Genomic DNA, 25,088 nt, shown 5'->3' on the forward strand with positions numbered 1-25,088 from the left:
AGATTCATCTAATATTCAAGAATTGACAATAGGATTCAAGTCGATCTTCCAATCGGACAGCTAGTGAGCCCATTGACTATTCAAATTCAGCCTACATCCAAACCAAATGAGCACCCTAACACTCATCTATTCTACCAACATTGCTACCTTCCATAGTGGGGCTTATAGAGCGAAATAGTTATCTTCTTTGCCTCTTCATAGAATAGAGAAAGTGCACTTCCTAATGATTAGACTTCCCACGGCATTGCACGATGCCACAGGTAGCTTTGGAAAGATTCAGGCACGAGTGAAGTTGCCTTGAATCAGGGGCCACATATTGCCCTTTTAACTCTGCACTTCTACAAGATATGTTTGCCTTCAATCTGTCCAGGCCCACTCAGCTCGTTAAAAAATGGAGAAAATGTTTGCCTTCATAATGTCCGTGGGCCCATTCAGCTTGTTCAAAATGGAGCAACTTGTTAAGTGGATAAATTCAACCATTTTTCTGTCATTGACTGATGATGGCAACTTTCAACATGGAACTTTGCCCTTAAGAGTTGGCAACTTTCAACATGTGCACAGCTCACGTGGTTGGGGCGGAGGACTTTCCCGCTCCCCACCCGTGATCGAATCCCGTTGTATGTCACACTGCTCTGCAGCCTATGTGTTTCATCGAGCTTCTGTATATATGTAATGATTATGTGATTGATCCGCATCTGTATATAATGTCAAGAAAGTATAATGTACTCTGGGCCATATATAGCTTCTAAAGCGAGTCCCCCCCCAATGTGATTGATCCGCATCTGTATATAATGTAAAGAAAGTATAATGTACTCTGGGCCATATATAGCTTCTAAAGGGTATATAATGTCAAGAAAGTATAATGTACTCTGGGCCATATAGAGCTTCTAAAGCGAGTCCCCCCCCCCAATGTGATTGATCCGCATCTGTATATAATGTAAAGAAAGTATAATGTACTCCGCATCTGTATATAATGTAAAGAAAGTATAATGTACTCTGGGCCATATATAGCTTGTAAATGGTATATAATGTCAAGAAAGTATAATGTACTCTGGGCCATATATAGCTTCTAAAGCGAGTCCCCCCCCCCCAATGTGATTGATCCGCATCTGTGTATAATGTAAACAAAGTATAATGTACTCCGAGCCATATATAGCTGCTAAAGGAACTTTGCCCTTGAGGGTTTTAACCCATTTAAGAAGATCCAAATTGTCAATATTTCAAAGGAAAAACACCCCCATTTAAAAACTTTCAACATGGAACTTTGCCCTCGAGGGTTTTAACCCATTTAAGAAGATCCAAACTGTCAAAATTTCAAAGGAAAAACAAAGCATCAGGGTGACACTTTGCCTCAGAGAGGTTATGTTCGTTCCATCCAAAATGGTCATTGAAATGTTTAATTTTGATTATCAAGACCATAATTAACTTTGGCACACAAGAAGTATCGGATTTCAGACTACTGTTCGTCATACACACTGTAACAGTTAAGGTTCAGATCATATAGTTAAGTTTGAACAATAGTGTTGCATGTTAAATATTAAGGGTACCGTTCCTGAAAGTCTCAACAACAAATAGGGACATCTACAACTGAAATGATAAACCACAGCAACCGTATTCCTCATAATTCTTGCATAGCGACTCACACATCACTCTCACCTCACTAATGCTCAATAATGCCAGTTAAGGTTTAAATAATACCCATTTTTACGATGCCACAAACCAAGATTAGGATAACGACCCTTTATTCTTTAAATTTAATATAACCTGGCATACATTTTTTCAAAACAAAAAAAATGTACTTGAAATAGTAGGAGCCTTCTATCTGAAAAAAATGGTATAGACAAATATCGAATTCATAATATACAAAAATGCCTCCAAACGGGCAACCTATTAGACAGGTTGATTAAATGCATTTGTGATGACCAAATGGGTAAACAAGCTATAACAAATTGTCAGTTTCTACGAGAGCAACATAAGAAAAATGTTGCTCAAACGTCACAATCAGAATTTACAACATTTTAACTAAGCTCGAGATCCAAGCCACCAACAATCCAAACCAATTTCACAGTTGTGCTTGTTTGTTTAATTTTGCTTTCTCAGCAGCCTGCAAGACAGAAAAATGACAATATACATTAGGGGGGTCATAAAAGTCAGTCATTCCAAACACTTTAGGATGCATGAGATCAAGAACTTTGGCAGGAAATAGCTTTGAAAGCCAAAGGAAAGATAAAAACCCAGTCCACAACAGCATATGGCCCTCTGCCACTCGTATTAATATCTGTGACAAAAGCCTAAAGCATTACTTGCATGTTTCATGTTTGTGCAAAATACGAGGTTTTCTGCAAGGTCATGCATAGAATCACCAGAATGCCAACAGCAATTTAACAATCTGAATGAAAAAGCAATTTATTTTCACACCAGCAAACTTTGACATTTAAGAATCCATATAGAACTATAACTAGCAAACATGAGAATCTAAGAATCCATAAAGAACTATAGATATCATCTTTAGAGAATAATTATTCCCGTTACAACCTACAATTCTGTATGCAACCACTTAAGAACTATCTCCACCTTTTCAACTGACATAGGCTACCTGCTGTAAATACATATGGCTGAACCAACCACACTTATTAGCAGAAGCCGTAGTGCCATGGCCCAGGATAGTGATTTGAACTTAAGGACAATCTCAACTTTTTCAATCGACATAGGCTACTTGTGTTGAAAATGTAGCGAAGAAAGGTCTTCTCTCTTGTGCCTTAGGCAGTGAAGACCTTGAATTGTCTTTCTACAGCAAGAATGTGAATTCATAAGTTAGGCTTCAGTTTTGATAAGTCAATTTCCAGTTCACTGGAATGGCCATCAGTAGATTGCATGCATAGTGTTAAAGCTTCAGTTTGTTGGAGTCTTCTTCAGTTAGATTACAGGATGAGGTGGCAGAGACAAGTCCATTTATGACAAGTTGAGACTGCAGAGACAAGTTCAAGTTAGAACTAGTTAAATCCTCAGTTAACACAGTTCACGACTAGAGGAAATCAAGAAGCAACTCGATCTAGTCAACTGAGAGCTAGTCAAAGTGTAATTGAGACTTGCTCCAGTTAACTGGCAAAAGGAATCCGTTGAACTAGTGTGAAAAACCATTCGAACTTGGCCTCAATTCATGGATCGAAGATCTACAAAAGCAGAGGATAGAGTTTGAAGAACAGTATTTTGGATAGCAGTATGCTGCTCCAAGGACTAAGGGCACATCACTGTTTAGAGGGAGCTTCTAACTTCTGCTCATGGAGAGAGCGGATTTTAGTGGTGTTGGACGATAATGGGGTGCTAGAATTTGCGAAGAACCCACAAACTGCGCCTACAGATGCCCAACAGTTGATCCAGCATAGCAAGAATGACACCAAGGCTAGGAGGATCATTCATGAGGAGGTCAAAGACCACATTATCCCAGATCTCCATGGGAAGACAACAGCAAACAATATCTGGAAATCCATCTTGGCATTGTATCAGGGATCCAGTGATTCCAAGAAGCTTCCCTGAAAGACAAGCTAGGAAATATCTGGATGAGCAAAGGAGAGCCCATAACTATGTACCTTTCCAAGTTCACCCACATTCAGGATGAACTAGTTGGAGTGGGCGAGACTGTAGCAGGCAACGACCTTGTGAGTCTTGTGCTACTGGAACTTCACAAGCCTTGGGAGAATTTCCAGGATACAGTCAGTCGCAGAGAGAATCTTCCCATCTGGGAAAGGATGTGGGGACACTGCGTCCAAGAAGAAATCTGGAAGGGGACAAGAGCTGAAGTTTCAATGAAGACAGGACAAGGAGAACTTTGCCTTGGCAGGCAAGGAAGGAAGGCCAAGGGCAAGAAGAGCCAAGGCAACACTGAGTCCAGTCAGAAGGGCGAGAAGAAGAAGAAAGATCTGAGCAAGATCAAATGCTTCTCTTGCCACCAGTTCAGACACTATGCAACTAAGTATCCTAACCAGAAGAAGGGGTCTAATAAGGATGATATGGCAGCATCAGCTAAGGTAGATGATTTTAATTCTCATTCGAAAAGGATGATAGCTTGCATGGTAAGCTTAGTGGGCAGCAGCATGTGGTACATTGATTCTGGAGCATCCTTTCACATGACCGGGAACAAGGAATATTTCAAACAATTGAAGGAGGGCATGCAGTTTCACATTGAGATAGGAGATGATGGCAGGTACTTGATCAAGGGCATGGGTACAGTCAGTTTTGAGAGGGAGTCAACCCTCTTCGTCTCAAGGATGTCCTCTATGCTCTAGGCCTTAAAAATAACCTTGTTTCTATTTCTTTCTATTTCCTCCCGAGAGGACAAGGGTTATGATGTCATTTTTAGCACAAGAAAGGCCTCCCTCAAGCGCTTAGCATTTGGAGCCATGAAGCAGATTGGTGTGAGAGTGAAGAATTTTTACAAGCTGCAGATTGAGACAAACGTAGCCTTGAGAAACAAGTCACGGCACGAGCATGGAAAAGACGTGGGGCAGCTTTGGCACAAACGCATGGGGCATTTGCCTCATGGTGCGCTCAAAATCCTTCTGTGGATAGCCATGGATCTACCGTCGTGCAGTATTGACCAACATGAAGTGTGCAAGGGCTGCACACCTGGCAAGTGTGCCAAGTCATCTTTTCAGGGCCAAGACAGCAAATCCAAAGGGACTTTGGAGATGGTACATTCAGATATATGTGGGACCTTCTCTTCTCCATCCCTCGTGAAACATAGGTTTTGTCACTTTCATAGATGACTATTCTCGAAAAACATGGATCTTCTTTATGAAGGAGGAGGTCTTCTCCAAGTTCATGAAGTTTAAGACCTTGGTAGAAAACCAGACCGGAAAGAAGATCAAAGCATTGAGTAGTGACAATGGCGAGGAATATGTCTCCAATGCTTCCAGGGATGTGTGTGCCAAGGATGGCATTAAGAGAGAGCTTACAACACACCATAAACCTTAGCAAAATGTGGTGGCTAAGAGGAAGAACCGCAGCATAGTTGGGAGCGGCCAAGGCCATGTTGAATGACCAGTGATTTCCAGTGTTCTTGTGGGAAGAGGCATGCAACATCGTAGTATTTTTGCACAACAAGAGTCCACACAAGGTGCTTGGACGAGTAATATTGAAGGAGGTTTTCACATGCAAGAAGCCTGATGTCTCTCACTTTCACATCTTTGGGACAAGGGTTTACTGCCATGTGGCCAAAGAGAGCAGGAAGAAGCTGGAGACACCTTAGGCATACAAGGTGTACATACCATCACTCAAAAGAAAGTTATCATGTGAGACATGAGGTTCTCGGAGGACAAAGTTCTGAAGGAGTCCTTGGAGCGAGAGCAAGATGGAGGACCTAAGGAGGAGCTTCTCGCTCCCAAGCAGGAGCCTCACCCAGTACCACAAATTGAGTCTCTACCAAGTGGCAAGCAAGTCGTACAACAAAATGACAAGGACTCATTGCAAAATGAGGAGAGACCAAGACAAGTGGAGGCAGCCACTAAGTCAATGACTCCTAGCACAAGGAGCAAGAGAGCAAAGTGGGCCGAGAGGTTGATTTAGAAGGCCCAAGAGCGAGTTGAGACTCCCATCTCTACATTTACGCAGAGCAAGCAACTATAGAGGTACATCGATTACATGGCACTGACGACTGAGTTGTTAAACTTAGAGCCTTCTTGTTACGAGAACGCTACCTCTTAGCAAGTTTAGCGAGATGCCATGATGGAGGAATATTCATCCATCATGAAGAACGATGTTTGGGAGATTGTGCCACGACCAGAGGACAAATCAATGGTAGGCTCACACTGGGTGTACAAGGTGAATCATGGAGTAGATGGGAGTGTGAAGAGGTACAAGGCCAGGTTTGTGGCCAAGGGCTTCTCATAGGTTGAAAGCATTGACTACGAGGAGACGTTTGCTCCATTGGCTCATTATTCATCCATCATAATGATTATGGCACTTGCAGCTCAGATGGGGTGGAAGATCCACCAGATGGACATGAAGATAGCATTCCTCAACAAGGTGGTTGAGGAAGATATTTATATGGAGCAATCAAAGGGGTTTGAGACTTTCAGCAGAGACACTCGTGTTTGTTCAATGAAGGGAGCTCTTTACGAGCTTAAGTAGGCACCAAGAGCATGGTATAATTGCATTTGTGAAAATTCGAAAACCCCTAATCCTACTGCAACAACTGATTTAGTTTCTTCTATTTGTTAAATAACTTAAACAAATTATTTATTGCATCCTACGATAAATATCAAATACACTGCAGCATTCACAAATACAATACTGCAGAAGAAAAATAATGTTGGAAGAATACAGTCATACACATAAATAACACTGTTATTTTTGGACCAATGTCCCCGGAAAAACCCAACTTGGGAAAACCGATGCAGTAGCTGAGGGTTTTATTATTATGCAGTAGTAAATCTGAGTACAAATCTATGGATGCTCAAATCTAGCAATCCATACAGAGAAATGAGTGACAGAAGATCTAGTGAGAAAAATCTCACTTCCATCGGTGATCCAACACTGACCTTGGCTCAAGATGAGTTGCTCTTTGTTGCCTCTGCGCAGTCCCTGCATCAACCTACATAGTTCTACATCACACAACTCTGACCATCGTCTCTCTTGCTAACTGATCAGATTTTGTCTGGGAAATGGACTCTCTTGGCCCAGCTTCTGGCACTAAATCACTACTTCTCCCCAACAAATTACGACTTCCCCTCTGAAGCATTGTGTTGCCTCTCTATGGAACTCTCTGTCTCTCTGCTATGCACTCACCAGACTGGAAAATCTCCCTCTGGCCTTACTATCCATGCCCCTCCCTCACTACTTTGATCTTACTGAATCACCTCCGACAACTCACAGCTACTACTCTAGATAGCGATTTCCCAGTGAAATCAAATTTCTGGTGGCTCTAAGTGTGTTTTCCAACCCCCATCAAATTTCTTCTTATAATCTCTCATTGAGACAACAACGACCAAGATTAAAACATAATCGATGGCTAAAATTAACTGGAACTCAATCCATGTCTTCTTCTAGAAGATTCTCACCGTGACTTAATTAATAACCTTTAATCTATCAGTTTTCCTAAGTTTAGACTTAGGCACCATTAAAAAAAGATTAATTATTTTAATTAAGTCGTCTCCAGGTGGAATTTCCATAAACGATTTCTGGGTTTTGGAGAATACGTGTATTATAGCCTCACCACCAAATTTCATGGCTAGAACACAACCGATGCTACAAAAACTAACACTCCCTCTTAGCGGGGAAAGTGTTCTAGCGCTGCAACCCACTGAAGCAACACCCTGTCTCTGCACCACCTCCTGTCACGTTGCTGATGTTTGGTTGCTCTGCCCATCACTACTGCGCAACTCTGATGTGAGTTGCATCTGTACTGTTGTTGGCCCTGTTGAACCACTGCCAACACTGCATCTGCACTGCAACTCCCTCTCCACTTCTTGTTGTTGCAACTACAATCGAAAAGCATCCAAAATACTGAATCAACTATGATCAATATGATGATGCATATGTCACCTAAGTCCTGACTATTGCTAGACTCTGCACTATCACCGAAGCCTTTGTGTCGTTGTTGACTCTACATTGTGCCAACTGCACTGTTGTCAACTCTGCACTGCGCTGCCCAATATCTAACCTGCTACTAGCTACTGCATCTGTCACTCTGGCACCTGAATGCACCAACTGCCACTAATCCATCCTGCTATTGTATGTCTTGGGCTCCAGTAGCAAGGTATTGATTGATGAGGTGGACCTCCTCAAGAATCTTGCCCATCATGTAGCTCTTTAGGGCTACAAAACCAAATCACCCCACCTCACTCTTGGAGGTATCTCGGTGATCATGGCAAACTTTTCCTCCAATCTGGAGGACAGCCTGTCGATCTTTGCAGAAGCAGCCTGCTGATTTTGCTTCTCCTTCCTGAGAGGACATTGATTGTTGTAGTGGCCAAGCTCACCACATCTAAAGCATTTCGCCTTGGAAATGTCCTTCTTCCTCCTGCCCTACTCCTGTTGCCCCTTTAATGCGAGGGCCACATCCTCCTCTTCCTTTACTTGCTTCGTCCCACTGTTGTTGCTGTTGCCAGTGATGGTGGTCTTCACCAAATCTCGCCTCATCTCTTCCTGTTGCAGATTAGCCCACATATGATCCCAATTTGGAAACTTCTCTGCCCAAAATACTTTGGACGAAGACCTTCCATTCTTCAGAAACGTTGTTTAGAGCAAACCACACCAATTCTGTACGCTGAGGCATTGGCCCTACTGCAGACAACTGGTCTCGGATATCCTGAAGCCTAGTAAGGAATGGGTCTATGCGCTCCCCTTTCTGCATCCTAGTGCATCTCAGCTTCTCCTCAAGATATGTTTTATGTTGCTAGGAAGGTCCCTCATATAGCGTAGCAAGTGCCTTCCACATCTGTCGGGTAGTATCCTTCCCAGCTATGTGAGACACCCCGTAATCTCGAACACCATCGAGAATTAGCCTCTTTGCTTTCGCCATCTCCTTCTTGTAGGCCTTCAGTGGATCTGCATCTGCGAGCACAGCTACCACATTATTGATGTAAGCTTTGAGATCATACTCATATAGAAGACAGGAAATTCTTGCCTTCCAAATCAAATAGTTGGAGGCTCCCTCCAATCGATCCTGATTTCTCAACCTTGTTGATGCCATCTCTACAAAAATGTTGAACTCCTCCTCTTCTCCTCTGCGCCACTGTTGACTGGTGTTTTGCACTCCTTGCTAGAGTGGGCAAATTTGCTCACAGCTACTGCTGCTCTACTAGGAAAAATAGAACTTATGGGCTAGAAGTTCCCTGAGGAAAGAATTCCCTCAATGTGTGCTCTTCCTTCCTCCTAACGTTATTTTGCACTAGCAAACTGTTGCAAAATAACTGCGTCCCAGCTGAAGATCTGCTCTGCAAGGAAAAATATTGCGTCTCCCTCTGCCTCTGGTAAACTCTGATCTGGAAAATCTATTCTCTGTCAACTCTCTCAGAGAAATAAATTTTCCTCAAAAACTGACCCTCTTGGCCCAAGGGACTGCACTGCCTTTGAGGGTTTCGAACTACTGCCTCTGCAGAGATTCGAAATTCCTCCTCCCTTTTGCTACTGAGCTCTCCGGCTTACAATATGTGCTTTGACACCATGTGAAAATTTGAAAACCCTGAATCCTACTGCAGCAATTGATTTAGTTTCTTCTATTTGTTAAATAACTGAAACAAATTATTTACTGCATCCTATGGTAAATATCAAAACTAATACACTTGAGCCGTCACAACAATACTACGGAAGAAAAATAATGTTGGAAGAATAGAGTCACACACACATAAATAACATTGTTATTTTTGGACCAATGTCCCCAAAAAAACCCAACTTGGGAAAATCGGTGTAGCAGCTGAGGGTTTTATTATTATGCAGTGGTAAATCTAAGTACAAATCTATGGATGCTCAAATCTAGCAATCCATACCGAGAAATGACTGACAGAAGATCTAGTGAGAAAAATCTCACTTCCACCGATGATCCGACAATGACCTTGGCTCAAGATGAGCTTCCCTCTGTTGCCTCTACGCAATCCCTGTGTCGGCCTACGCAGTTCTGTGTCACACAACTTGGACCAGTGTCTCTCTCGCTAATTGATCAGCGGTTGCCTAGGAAATGGACTCTCTTGGCCTACGGGCTCCCACTCCGACTTCTGGCACTGAATCACTAGTTCTCCCCAGCTAAATACAGCTTCCCCTCTGAAGCACTGTGTTGCCTCTCTGTTAAACTCTTTGTCTCCCTGCTATGCACTCAACGGACTGGAAAATCCCCCTCCAGCCTTACTATCCTTGCCCCTCTCTCACTACTTCGATCTTACTGAACACCTCTGAAAACTCACAGCGGCTACTCTGGCTATCGATTTCCCAGCAAAATCGAATTTCTGATGGCTCCAAGTGTGTTCTCCAACCCCCATCGAGTTTCTTCTTATAATCTCTCGTTGAGACATCAACAGCCAAGATTAAAAGATAATTGATGGCGCTAAGATTAACTAAAACTCGAACAATGTCTTCTTCTTGAAGATTCTCACAATGACTTAATTAATACCCTTTAATTAATCAGTTTTCCTAAGTTTAGACATGGGCACCATTAAAAAAAGATTAATTATTTTAATTAAGTCATTTCTAGGTGGAATTTCCATAAATGATTTCTAGGTTTTGGAGAATACATGTATTCTAGCCTCTCCACCAAATTTCATGGCTAGAACACAACCAATGCTACAAAAACTAACAGCATTGACAACTACCTTCAAGGATTGAGCTTCATTGAGAGTGAGGCAGATGCCAACATGTACTACACAATTGGAGGGCTTTTGCTCAGTCTAGTGCTCTATGTTGACGATCTTATCTTGACTAGAGCAGACAGCTTGATTCAGGATTGCAAGGCAGAGCTTGCAAGAGAGTTTGAGATGAAGGACATAGAGCTTACGCACTATTTCCTTGGGCTAGAGGTATGGCAAGGTGATGGGGAAATCTTCTTCGGAAGTACACTATAGAGATTCTCAGGAGGTTTCATATAAAGGATTGCAAGCCCATGACCACGCCTCTAGTCAAAAACTGGATTAAGGTGATGCTAGTAGAGCAGAGTGCGAGAAGATGCCACGTTGTACAAGCAACTCAATGGGTCGTTGATGTCCTTAGTTAACACATGGCTTGACATATGTTTTGCAGTGAACCAGTTGAGCCAGTTCATGATGGAACCTAACAGAGTTCACTAGGTTGCTGCCAAGCATGTCTTGACGTATCTCAAAGGCACAACAGATTATAGGTTATGGTACAGACACGTTGATGGAGTGGGGGTTGAGAGCTTCATAAATGCAGATTGGGCAAGGCGCTCCAAAGATCAAAAGAGTACTTCAAGTTGTGTCTTCAGCATTGGGTTAGCAATTGTTTCCGGTTCAGTCGAAAGCAGAGACCAGTGGCACTCAGTTTAGCAAAGGCCAAATACATCGCTGCCAGCTTCGCGACATGTGAAGCCACGTGGATGAGGAAGTTGATTGTATGCTTTTCAGGCAGGAGTTAGAGCCCACCGTGATTCATTCTGACAATCAGAGTTGCATGCTCTCTAAGAATCCAGTTTTTCATGACCGCTCCAAACACATCAAGATCAGGTACCATCATATGAGGGATTGTGTGCAAAAAGGGATAGTAAAGCTATCGTACATTCCCACAGATGAGCAAGTTGTAGATATGTTAACGAAGGCCTTAGTCAAAGGCAAGTTCATGTTTTTTAGAGAAAAGTTGGGAGTTGTATAGAATCCCTTCCTCACTAATAGGGAGTGTTGAAAATGTAGTGAAAGAAGGTATTTTGACTTGTGCATTAGCCAATAAAGACATTGAATTGTCTTTCTCTAGCAAGAATGTGAATTCATAAGTTAGGCTTCATTTTTTATGAGTCGATTTCCAGTTCACTAGAATGGTCATTAGTAGATTGCATGCGTAGTGTTGGAGCTTTAGTTTGTTGGAGTCTTCTTCAATTAGATTATAGGATGAGGTGGCAAAGACAAGTCTAGTTAGGACGAGTTGAGATAGTAAAGACAAGTTCAAGTTAGGACAAATTAAGACTTCAGAGACTAGTGAAGAGAGGACAAGTTAACTCGATTCACAACTAGAGGAAATTAAGGAGCAACTTGAGCTAGTTAATCGAGAGCTAGTCAAAGTGCAACTAAGAATTGCTCCAGTTAACTGGGAAAAGGACCTCGTTGAACTAGTGTGAACAGCCATTCAAACTTGGCCTCATTGCATGGATCAGAGATCTACAAAAGCATAGAAGGACAAAGGCACGATGTTAGATAGCTCATTATTGCAGGTGGAGCACATTGGTTGAGGAGCAAAGATCATGAATTCAAGGAGCAAAACTGTTGAAAATGTTAGTAAGAAAGGGTTCCTTGATTTGTGCCTTAATCAAAGGAACCACAATGAGTTTCTCCTTACGCATGCACGAGTTCCTATGAGTTAGGAGCTTATTCCTAAGAAGTAGGACGAGTTCCTATAATTTAGGACAATTTCCTAAAATTTAGGAATCTTTCCTTTAAATCAAGACGAGTTTAGAAGAAGTTAACTGATGTGTTAAAGTGGAAGGTAGAGTTATTAGTCTTCTAGTGCGAGTTAATTGAGGAAAAGAACATGTGTTTGAGTCCCAAGTCCTTTATTTGAGATAGGACGAGTTGCATGAGTAGTCAATTCATGCTAACTCAATCAATCACAAAAGCAAATTCCTTAATCTAAACTTGTCAGCACAAGTTGGCGAGACAACGCAGTAGAGAGCACAAGTTGGTGCTTGTGTGTTGAGGCTTGTATGAGTTTGACAGAGAGCGGATAGGGATCAACAATTTTGCAAAAGTTTCAAGGTTGGTTCAAGGCAGAAAAACAAGTTTGTTTTCAGTTTAAAAGAAGTTGTATTTTTCAGAAATCTAATGCTCAGTTTCTATCAATAATCAAGCAGAGGGTTTTCCCAGTTGGATTCACTAGAAAAAATATTGTGTGATTGATTTATTTATGTGCCTATTCTGCTGCAAAGTTTAGTAGAGAAATTTTGTGTTTAAATGAGAAAAAATTATAATTCAAATTTGCTCATATTAGCAGATCAGAATTTCGTGGATTTTCTAAATGGTATCAGAGCATGGAACAAAATAAAGACCAGCACGTCCAAGGAGCAAAAACATCAAAAGAAGATACCTCTGAGGCAGTCATAGATCAGGAGCCCTAAAGGAGGAGAGATATTGGACTGTTCTAGGTCCAATAATCTTGTGACAGGAGGCCGAGATTGTGGAGTTATAGCCAGCATAGAGGAGACATCTTCTAAGGCAGTTTGTGCCAAATTAGAGGGTTATATCCTCAAGAACAGGTTTGCATATTTTTGTCTTTGGGATGACATTTGCATTGTTGTAGGTGTCCTTTTGCGAGGCTGAAAGGCTAGGTCAGTGGGCAGAAAAGTGCCATAAATGCCAGCAAAGAAGAGGAGTTGTAGAGGTAGGGCAGTTGCAGATTTTGGGTGGGGAGTTTCTATAGAAACAAGTCCGAATATTTTCTAAGTATGCCCTAGTGCAGCCCAGTCCTGCAGGTGGTCTCTTTGAGCACCAAAAAGACCAAACAGTGAACTGTATAGACTCTAGAGGCAAGGACAGAGAATAAGGGAGCACCATTGGGGAAGCTAATCCGCAGTGTTTGGAGGCATAGAGGGCAGAGAATTGTAAAGAAGGGCACAACAACCAAGGTCAAGAGAAGCAGCAGTTGGCTGAAAAAACAAGGTATGTTTAGTCCTCTTGAATTTGATGTTTGCTAGTGGATGAGGTGTCCAGTTTGGACAGTTTTGTTTGGCATCTTAAGGACTGTTAGGAGGGTTGTAGTAGGTGCCAAAAGAGCCCTAAAAACAGTCACTTATAAAGGAATTTGAGGACTGTTAGAAGGGCAGAATCAAAGAAGCCCTAAGGGCTAATTCTTAAAGTAATAAGGACCAACCAAGTGGGCTTACGAACAAGCCCTAAGTTGATTATTGGAGAAGTCTTTTGACAGTGATAGAAAGCAGCCTCCATGCCCTAAGTTTGTCTTCATCGGAGCAGCACAGGAAGGCAGAAGTGGGAAGAGTGTGAAGTCCCAAAGTGTGGTGTTCTTGAAGGACTAAGGATCAGGAAGGGGGCAGTTGATGAAGACCCTATGCGATGACTCATTGATGAACTAATGATCCACTACAGGGCAGACAGTTTGAGTAGCCTACGTTCAGTATTCTTGGAGCAGCTAAGAGAGATTGATAGTGGCAGATTTGACCGCTGGAGATGCAAGCATTCAGAAGTAGCATAAGTTGCAGTGATCTGCAAAAGAGGAGGCAAAGTACCTACCAAATGTGTTCAGGACCATCATTCCACATGATTGGGAACAAGAAGAGTTCCAGCCACCTGAAGGAGAAGCTATGTCACAGGGTTCGGCGAACCTGAAGGTTCAGGTTCAGGTTCAAAATTCAGCGAACCTAGAGAAAAATTTGAAATTCGTTCAGGTTCGCCAAACCTGAAAAAGAATTGAAATTCGTTTAGGTTCGCCGAACATGAAATTCGAACCTAAAGTCGAACCTGAACGAACTACAACGAACCTGAACGAACTTCAACGAACCTGAACGCGAATTTAAACGAATTTGTTAAGGTTCGATTTAGGGTTTGCTGGTTTTTTTTATTAGGCACGTGATTATCTTTGCACACAGTTAATTATATGTTCACAACATTCTGATTTGTGTTCCATATGTTTTTAGATCAGTGCTAAAATGTATTATGTAACTTGTAAGTCCACCGTTAGGTCCGGGTTAATATTTGTTAAAATGTAGTTTTTCCTTTTACACGTGTCTTGGGATACCATTGGTTGATGGGATGAGTCTGAATCATGTGGTTGGAGTTGACTTGGGAACAAGGTTTGTTTTAGGGTTGTTACAGGGTACAACCTATTCTGAAAACAGATGGCTACAGCCTATTCTAAAAATGGATTTCATAAGTATGTCAGCGTTTATGATAGCACTAGGGTACAGTCGTGTAGCAGTCAGAAAGGCATAGCTTCTGGTAGTTTCTAATCCTATTTTGGGTAGTATCTTAACAAAATTATATGACAGTCTGAAACCTGATTTGAAAATCTATTTGTGGTGTTGATTTTAACAGGTTGTGGCAGCCTGGAGGGTGTCAGTATGATAGCAGTCTAGCAGTAATTTCTTTCAAGTTTTCATGTAGTCGTCATGCCTTCATGATGACAGTTAAATGCTTTATGCTTGACTAGAGTGGAAGGTGCATTCCTCCAGATTTATATTCACCATTCACTTACCTATTTTAGGCATTGGCATCCTGTCAAATTTGGCAGAAATATGGCAACCAGCTGACAGAGCTGATCTGCAATTATTATGACAGCATTCTACCAGTTAGTGAGTCATTAGACAAGTTACTCTACCTTTTCTGGGCAGCAATAAAGGGTCACCTTTCATCCTTTTGTGGGCAGCACTTTCACCTACTACAGTGGCATATCCTATGTTTGCTCCTGGGTTTATGCAATAGCATCTTCCCTCACTTCTGTAATAATATTGCTGATAGTGTTTTTGTCATACCTTGTGTGTCAATTTGGCCTGTGGTTGATATCTATGTAATGTTGCAAGCCATCTGGTTTTGAATTTTCTATTATTTTGTCATATATATATATATATATATATATTGAAAAATATGTATAGTCAAACCTAATGCCGAACCTCATTCCAACCTGATTGGAAAATTCGAATTCGAATCGAACTTAATCGTTGTCGAACTCAAATTCGAACTCAAACCATGTGACATACAGGAGAAGGACATGCAGGTTCAGATTGAGCTAGGAGATGAATCATGATGGTCAGTATGCAGCTAGAGGAGTTGGAACTGTCAATTTTCAAAGGGAGTCAGGGAATCCTCTTCATCTCAGATGTTCTCTATGTTCCAGGATTGAGGCAAAATCTTGTTTTGGTAATTGGAAACTAGGGCCAAACTCCATGTGGGTCATCTTATTTATGGCAGCTGATATGTTTCTTGGACTCCTCTCATTGAGAGGTGTAGGATTGATCTAAAGATCATCTGATTCCGATAAGTATTCATGGAGATATGAATTTATTTGTGTTATGGGACAATTCGTCAAGGTCAACCAGCAACTAAACTGCCCCCACTTGTGCTCCACGTTTTGGTATAAATACATGTGCCTTGCAAGTCATTTGTACACACAACTCTCTTGAGATTTCCTCTTCTCCACTTGTTTTGGGTTTTAGTGGAAAGAAGAATCTCTAAGGGAAAAACAGCAGTCCTAGAGGATGATGCCCTAGCCGCAAAAGGTGGTCTAGCCGCAGTCCAAGAAGGGAGATCTAGCACGGTGAAGGAGGCCGAACAGTGGACCCTAATGCAATCTTATTATGCCCTAGCCACAGGTGTTATCATGCCCTAGCTGAACGCAGCCATGGCCTAACCCTATATGCTGTTTTGAAAGGGTTTGAGACAGCCCTTGGACGCAGCAAAAAGGGATGCCCTAACCACAGTCAAAATGAAATTAACTCAAACAGATTACAGAAAACACACACATAAAAACCAGACACAAAATATGGGGGGAAAAGGCTTCAGCCTCATGGCTTCCTCTGGTATTCTCTCATTTTCATTCATTAAAATAATTGAATATAGTGTTACAAATAAATAGATGAGAGACAGTGTTCTCAAGATAGTGCGTGCTATCTTTAGACACTTTTGGTTGAGATAATTTCTCCTTTGGTTGAGATAATTTCTCACCAGACACACACCAATATAGGAGTTACCTAAACTAACTCCTATCTTAGAAGAACAACCCAAGAGTTAGGCACAAATTCCTAACTTGGAATATTTAATTTATTTATTTATTTTTGGATTTATTATTGTTTTGTGAGAGAGGCTAACAAAAAGAGGCTCTTAGCCGCAGCAAAAGACAGATCATTGAAGGGAGATCTATCCACGTTTAGAGGAGCTTATATACGCAGCCTAAAGAGGCTCCTATACGCTGCCCAAACCTGCCCTAATACGCTGCCTAAAGAAAGCCCTATTCGCAGTCTAGAGAGACCTAATCCAAGGTCATCCATCCACAGTCTAAAGACCCTATTTCGCTGTCCAAAAGGAAGCCCTAGCTGCAACAAGGAAAGGACTGGACAGCGTGGACATTTGAGGGCTATTTCAAGGGTCTGTTTAGAGGACAGTATGACTGATTGGAGGAGGCCGAGACAAGGAGGGTTTGCTGGAAGGTACAGCTACTGTTTGAGGGTGACAAGTCCATACATTAGGCCTGAATCTGCCCTAAAGGAACAGCGTGACAGCAACAGCTAGAAGGAGTATTCAGCATGGAGAAATAAGGCTGCTCTGAAGCTATTTCAGGAAGACAATGAGGCTATTTAGGAAGGCAGAATTCGGGGAGCTTAGGATCAGATCCGTTGAGGTATCATTGCAAGATCAAGGATCATATTTGTGCTGCCTAGAAGCTACAGGAAGACTGTGTGTCAGGCCGCAGGCCATGACACCACAGTCAAGGATTTGATAACTCAGCTGTTAGATAGGAATGTCTTGACATAATGAAGGCTGCCCTATCTGCTGTTAATGCAGCAAATAGATAATGATGACCATCATGATGAAGTGTAGTGCAGTATTGATAAATAAACGCTACAATGAGATGCAGCATGATGGGCACAGTGAGGTTCAGTATGAGGCAGCATTGGTTGGTGCAATATGATGATAAGGTACAGCTTGATGATGCAGCAGTATGATGTGGGCAGCATGGTAATGAGGTCCAGCATGATGATTGAGTGCAGCACAGTGAGGAGCAACATGGTGATGGAGTCACCTTGGATCAGTGGAAGCAGTATGCCTTCTACTCAGCTCAGATCAGCTACCTCATATGCTATCTTCGTAGAGAAGATCTCTGCTCTTATTTAGATAAGTCAATATGTTGACTTCTGATGTATATGTACTATCTCTCTCTCTCTCTGCTGAACTATTGAAGAACATATAAGAAGAATTGATCAAGGGTTTCCCCACATTGGGGTTTGTCCCTGGCTAGCGCCACATCTTGTGTCCTCTTGTCTTGGCTTGTCTTCTGCGATTTATGTTTATGTTCTATCTGCAATTTACTATTATGCTGATGTGATTGATAATTTGGAAAAGATATTGAGCTAACTGGGAAAATTGAAATAAATTGCTCTAACCATAGAACATACCTAAAATTAACACTCATTGATGAACTAACGATCCACTACAGGGCAGACAGTTTGAGTAGCCTACGTTCAGTATTCTTGGAGCAGCTAAGAGAGATTGATAGTGGCAGATTTGACCGCTGGAGATGCAAGCATTCTGAAGTAGCATAAGTTGCAGTGATCTGCAAAAGAGGACGCAAAGTACCTACCAGTTACCAAATGTGTTCAGGAGCATCATTCCACATGATCAGGAACAAGAAGAGTTCCAGCCACCTGAAGGAGAAGGGCATGCAGGTTCAGATTGAGCTAGGAGATGAATCATGATGGTCAATATGCAGCTAGAGGAGTTGGAACTGTCAATTTTCAAAGGGATTCAGGGAATCCTCTTCATCTCAGAGATGTTCTCTATGTTCCAGGATTCAGGCAAAATCTTGTTTTGTTTTTATTGAAGCGTGCTTACAGGCATAAGCACAGGATGTAGCTCGCAGGTATGTGAAGCTGTGTTTCCAGAGATGTTTCCAAGCATGTTTTGCAGAACGGTTGACAGGTAAACAAGGAATTAACAGAGGTGAAGACTACACCAGCAGGGTTTCTCCAGCAGATTTGGGGTTTTTGAAGTCAAATTAAGGCCAGTAGTTAGAAGCAGCATGATGAACTTTGGAGGGCTAAGTTTTGAGGGCCGACTTGATGTTTTCAAGCATTTACGCTGGCTTCAGCATGGATAGGATTTAATGGATGTTTATGTCACTCCTATAGGCCCATTCATGCACCATCTGAAGATATTATAAAAGGAAACTTATTGCTGAATGTAAAATCTGGGCTGCGACCAGTTGAAGAACCTTCAAAGTATGATCATGTGGCATCTAAGAAACCCTTATGTTTCCTTTGAGAGGTGACTTGAATGATTTTGGTGGGCTAGAGATGTGACACGCTATGTTTGAGGGCTGAGCATGAATGTTCGAGGCCTTTCCGTCCATGTTGGAGGGTTGTTGGAAGCCCACATGTCCACTTAAAGAAGGGTTTGGGGTTGCTGGTATAATTTGTTTGGGTGACTCATGTATTTGGCAGTTCTGTGAAGGTTAGACAGTCCACTTTGGAGCTTTACCTACCCACTTGTTTGGCTGGACATGCTCCGTGGAGCATGCTTGTCCACCTAGAAAAAGAATTTGGGGTTGTGTGCCCAAATTTAGATCCTGTTGATGAGAAGATTGGAAGACTTTTGGAGCAAGTCAGACAACTGAAGAGCCTTTGGAGGCTGGATGCTGCACCAGCACCCTGTTACCCACCAAAATGGGCAACCCCATAGGAGAACTTTTTCTCCTATCTTGGACAGCCAGCCAGCCAGCAGCCCTACACATTTGCTCATTGATGATAATATGCCAGTTTTCTCCACCATCTGCACCAGTCATACACCTCTCACCACCTGGCCTTCCTATTGGATGAAGGTGGTCTACTACTCAATAGGCATTTTGACCATTTTGCAATTGAATGTTTTTACTTAATATTTTAGGCATTTGAACATGGATAAATGGGTGATCTAGATTCTAGATGATTGATCAATCTTGACTGTCAATTTATTCTCTCACCTTGCCAGGTGGGTTAATCTTTAACCCTAGTCCACTAGGGCATCCGCTAAGGCCTTACGACATCAAAGTAGCATGTCAATTACCCTTTCCATACTTAACATCTTCTACATCACATCATTTCCTTTCACACCATATCCATCCTTCAGGTTAATTGTCATTGGTTCATTGGGATTTGGCACTCACATATCCACATCCTTGAGTCGGGCCATAAAGGCTGATGCGGCTAAAAGAATGAAAAAGCATAAGATGGCCACAACAAAAGGAAAAGAAGTTAAAATGCAAAGGATGGTCGGGACAAAAGTTACCATGTGGGCAAAATCCCGGCATGAACTCTATCCCCCTCATTAGCCATCACTTCATTCCTGAGCACTTGAAGCTCCATCTCATCATAAGGAACCATTATATATCCCAACCCTGATGAGCGAGAAATTGTCTCCTCTTAATGGGTAAAACAAATGCTATATCATAAAGAGCAAGCTTTGGTCCTTCAGCTATGCACCATTAAAAAACATTATCAAAAAGAAGTAAGCGGTGCACCAGAGGGATTGGAAAAAGTAGGCTCAGAGGGTTAACTCATGCATTCACGATTGATCCTTCCATTACATCAATACACTCAGGGTGTGGACTCTCATTAGCTAGTCCCCTAACCATGGCACTTGACCATGAAGTCTTTCCTCTCCATTGCCACCTATTCTCACCAACACCTATGGATTGAAGGGTTAACTTTGGAAATGCCACCTCCCCTTAGGGGCTGGAAGCACCTAATAGGGTTCATCACTCAGCCACCCCTATAAAAGTAGGGAACACTTTTATGGGACTTCGTCTAGTTAGATATTTGAAAATGATCCCAGTTTGAAGTATTAATATGCCCTTAACACTTAAGTATGGTCCACTTAGATGCATTTATGGTTTTAGTCTCTAATGAATGGTTGCTTTCACTTGAGTTTGGGATAGTTTTTTCTAGGTGATTCACTGCAGACTGCAGTTGAGGCCTTGAGAGCACCTTTTTCCACTCTTACTCCACATGATGCCCAGGCCATACTACACTTTTGAAGAGCATGATGGTCTTGCAAGATGCAACATTGCCCCTATTCAACATAGTATTGGACAATTAATGATCTTAGTAGTTGATGGGCACCACAAAGCACCCTCAAATGTCAGGACACTAAGCTCCGCTTGCTTGGCATGGAGGATTCTTGATTATGTACCTGTGGACCCAACATGACCCCAGGATTGTCTTGACATTATTTGATGGGCATGCCTTGATCCAAAACCTAGATAAGGATGGTTATCCCCTAGGATGATTGAGGAAGGCTTGTTGCACCTGATGGAGAACCAACGCTGGAGAGAGAGTACACTATTTTGTCTACTTGGCAACCATAGAGATGACACAAGGCACCCACGACTGGCTTTTAGACATATTGAGATGCTTTGAGAATTGATTTGAGGACTTTTCCTCAAATTGAAGTTGTTCATGATGCTTGGAGACATATTTGGCTCTTCCAGTGCACTTTTGCAGCATTTTAAGCCATAAAAGGGCATGACTTCATGCTTTCTCGAGGCTTATAGTTCCAACGTGTGGGTATTTATTGGCATATTTTATTGTTGAGCTATTGGGTTGGTTTTTAACCCAAATTTACTGTCTACTCAAAACTAAACTTATTTTAGGGGCTTTTAGTGGATTATTAGAGGTGATAGACCTCCTATAAAAGGAGGATAACCTATTTTCATTTCTCATAATCACATTTCTGAATTTCAACCTCTCCAAAAGAGCTTGACTTAGCCTTGTTGTACTTTGTTGCTTGAGGAGATGTGATCTTATGTGGATTTTGGCTATTAGAGACTAGTTTTTGTTGTGGAGACATCTTTTTGGGATTGAAAGAAGGCATGTTCTTGGATAAATTGTGAGTATTCTATTGCATATCTTTTATGATTTAAATGTAATGAAATATTGTTAGGGTTTCTATTTTGTTCCTTGTCTAAATGCAAATATTTATTGGAAATTCTTGGTAATTTGTTGCATGTTAAATCTATTATCCTTGAAATCCCTAGAAAACCTTCTGGTGAGCATTTTTCTAGTTAATTTCTCCCCTCATAAAAGATAACTATGGCTAAAAAATGTAAACTAAGGTTTCCCCCCTACTCCCCTCAAAATTTTGATATCTCTATGGTCAAAATTCCTAAGACTCCATCACCCAAGTAAGGAAAAGGCATTGGGATCCCTCTTGATGATAAAAACCTTGAAAAATTTTACCTTTTTCTTCTCTCTTGTCTTTTTCAACCCTTCAAGGCAAGCCGCTTAGGCTAGGGCAAAGGTCGAATTCAACAACATTGGAGCTGATTTGGCATATTTCCACCTTGTTTAACCTCACCATCTCAAAATCTAGCTTCTCCTTAGTGGAGATTGCCCTATTGGGACTAACAACATCAACCCTAGGCAATTTAGGGCCACTTGAAACCCTAGTTCAGCAAGACGGCTTCAACTTAGGGCTTGTTGAAGGTTTATCATTCCATATTGTTGATCATATCCTTCAAGTAAACCTTTTCCTTGTGCTTGCATGCCTAGATGCATTATTATTGAATCATATCTTGAAACCCTAGGCTTCATGTACTATTCTCTCGGCTTCTTCATTGATATGTTGGTCCTTTACATCAACCATTGTGCCTTAATCCAAGTGAGAAGTTCCTTGATCAAGCCTCTCCTACATCACTTAAAAATAACTTTAGGTGATATATATTGGGGAGCCTCTCATATGGTGAAATTCCACTAAAAAGCGAGAGATGGAGTGCTAAGGTGATAGTGGCAGCCACCTCATTGTTGTGTCTTAGTGAGGTCACTCCTAAGGCCTTGTAGATTTTGAGGCAACACAACCCTTTCTTACCATTCATTTAGGGAGAAGGGTCATCTTTTGGGCGGGTAGGGGTTATGCCCATAGATTTTATACATGTGTCTACAAAAACCCCAATTCATATTATTTTAGATTAATTATTCCATATAGAGAGCTCTTAACCCTCTCCTTAAGCTAATTTAGGGGATTTTAGATTAAAAATTTATTATTTTATTGTGAGGGAAGTTGAGCACCTCTTTTATAAATAGACATGCACTTCCTCTCATTTTCTCGTGGAGTTTTGGTGGAGAAATCCCATAGCAATCTGAAATTTCTACATTTTTTCCTTGTAAAATTTGGCTTTCGATATTTCAAGTGAGGCAAATTGTCTTGGAGAAGATATGTTTTGAATAGAGAAACTTTCTTTGTGTCAAAATGTGCAACTAGGGCCAAATTCCACATTAGGGAGCTCATTGGCCTAAGATGATTACTGGACAAAATTTCTTTTTTCGAGAGGACCAAAATCAATCCTAGAAGCACTAAATTTGGACAAGGAGAAATATTTTTTTGATGTCGAGCCCATAGGTGCACATTTGGTCAACATCGGCTTGGGCTCAAACTAGACAAATTGATCCCCCTCCAACGCATATAAATAAAGGAGACCCTCAACCTCATTTGGCACATCTCACACACATCATTCTCTCTACTCATCTGACTGGTTCATACATCTGATGCAGTTGTTCTTCCACACGTGTAAATTTTTGGAGTTGTTCTAACCCGTGTTGACTTTCTATTTTGAGGAGACTTTGACCAGAATTGACTTTTGGACTTTTGAGGGACTGTTTGACTTTGTTTTGACCAAAAAAGGATCTGTCCTAGCAAGCCACATTATTTGGCACAAAAATCGAGGCAAGGGGAGTTGTTTAACTAGTTTTGACCATAGGCTTAGATCATTTTGTTTTGACGGCAGGGTGACTTCATCATTTGACCAAGTTTGACTGCCCTTTTGTTGATTATTTTTGTTTTTGTTTGACCACCAAGGAAGGTCGAGTATCCTTGAATTTGGTCAAGCTCGATAAGATTTGTTTGATTGTTGCGTTCGCCGTTCGTTGTTGTCTACTTAGGTCAAGTTTATTGTTGTTGACTTTTCAGAATTGCAGACCTTCATCAAGCTCATCAGATTTGACCTCATCAGTTGGACATTGGTTTGGATATTTTTCATAAGTCTAGTCACATTGACTTTGACTTTCATCATTATACTTTGTTAGACATTCTCTCTATGTTGAATATTTGAAATTAGATAATAAGAAGGATTGATTAAGTGTTTTCCCCCTCTGAGGGTTTTTCCCTGGCTTTAGCCAAACACTGGTGTTCTCTTGTCTTGACTTGTCTTCTGCATTTATTGTTTATGTTCTATCTACAATTATTGTCAATGTGAATTAATGGTTCATGCGATTGCTATTGGAAATTAAAGTGGAATTGTCATTGGACTAATAAAAGGACATTGAAATAATTGTTGCAACCATAGAACATACCATTATTATCAAAAATTAACATAGTATCAGAGCTAAGGTGAGAACAAGCCCAAGCAAGAGCAAAAGCAATCACCAAGATATTTTTTGATAAGGACTAGCCTCCATGGTTGCTACTTCATATTTCAAGATTGAGGATAAGCTCAATGACAAGTCAGATTATCATGCCTGGAAGATGACCCTTGATTTGACCTTAGAGGAGCATGAAGTATTGGACTATGTGCAAGGGAAAGTGGTGGAGGCTCCTTCAAATGCACTTGTTGCTGCTAGAACGAAGTATAGAAAAGGTGAGGTCAAAACTAAGAAGAAATTAATTGATTCTATTCAAAAGCATTTAGTTGCCTATATTTCTAATTTGGGAACTTCTAAGGAAATGTATGATAAGTTGGTTGGGATGTTCAAAGTCAATAATGAAAATCAAATCCTCTTTCTCAAGAACAAGTTGAAGGATATCAAGATGGATAAAAGAGGCCCTATCCAATCTTACTTTATGAGAATAACTCAAGTGAAGAATGACCTAATATCTATTGGAGAAGTTACTGCTGACAAAGAACTCACTCTCATTGCTCTTGGAGGTCTTTGAAGACCATGGGATACATTTGTCACCACCATTCTCAATAATGATAGGATACCTGGGTTTGATGAGCTATTAGCTAGATGCACTCAAGAGGAAACAAGAATGATGGAGAGAGAGAAGTCCTACAATAGAAATGAACCTACTACTTTCTCTGCATATGCTAAAAGGAGGAATGGTGTTAGTCCATCTAATTCAAGGAGACAGGGTCAAGGATCTAACAAGGGATTCAAAGGAAAAGGAAAAGGAAGATGCTACAATTGCAACAAGTTCGACCACTATGCTAGAGAGTGTCCTCACAAGAAAAAGCCTTCAAGAGTTGGCAACAAGAACAACAACAATTACAAAAGCAATAACAATCAAAGAAACAATAGGTATAACAATAAAGGAAAAAGGAATGCTCGCATTGCCTGAGAAGGAAATAATTGTTAAATTATGGTATGTTCTATGCTTAAAGCAATTTACTTATTTTTCTTCTTATTACCCACAAATTAGCAATCACATATACATTAAGTAAAGTGTAGATAGAACATTAAATGATCAACAAAAAACAAGCCAAGACAAGAGACACAAGATGAGGCAGCTAGCCAGGAACAAACCCCAATGCGGGGAAACCCTTTGATCAAAACTTCTTTTATCTTCAATAGTTCAGCAGAAAAAAATAGCACAAAATCTAAATTCTGTAATTTTATATCAGCAGCAGCAAACCCTAGATCAGCAAAGTCAAACTCACTGAACTTGACCTCTAAAATGCTTGGTCAATTTCCGGTCAACTTGTCCTCGAACACCCTGAAGAAACAGCCCTTCAACAACCCCAAAAGT

General features: G+C 41.2%; 1 protein-coding gene across 1 annotated transcript in view; it reads right to left on the minus strand.

The window, feature by feature from the left end:
* Positions 1 to 1,816: 1,816 nt before the first annotated feature.
* The window catches only part of LOC149248824 (DNAJ heat shock N-terminal domain-containing protein), an 84,363-nt gene continuing 61,091 nt past the window's right edge, over positions 1,817 to 25,088 (minus strand). The window contains exon 3 of the mRNA XM_089458561.1: positions 1,817 to 2,104. Within this exon, the coding sequence (XP_089314687.1) occupies positions 2,063 to 2,104 (42 nt within the window). The 3' untranslated portion in view covers positions 1,817 to 2,062. The remainder of the gene's footprint in view (positions 2,105 to 25,088) is intronic.

This window comes from Pinus tabuliformis, chromosome 7 (genome assembly GCF_031772625.1).
Source record: "Pinus tabuliformis cultivar Carrire ecotype Pingquan chromosome 7, CPIR1, whole genome shotgun sequence".
Classification (NCBI taxonomy): domain Eukaryota; kingdom Viridiplantae; phylum Streptophyta; class Pinopsida; order Pinales; family Pinaceae; genus Pinus; species Pinus tabuliformis.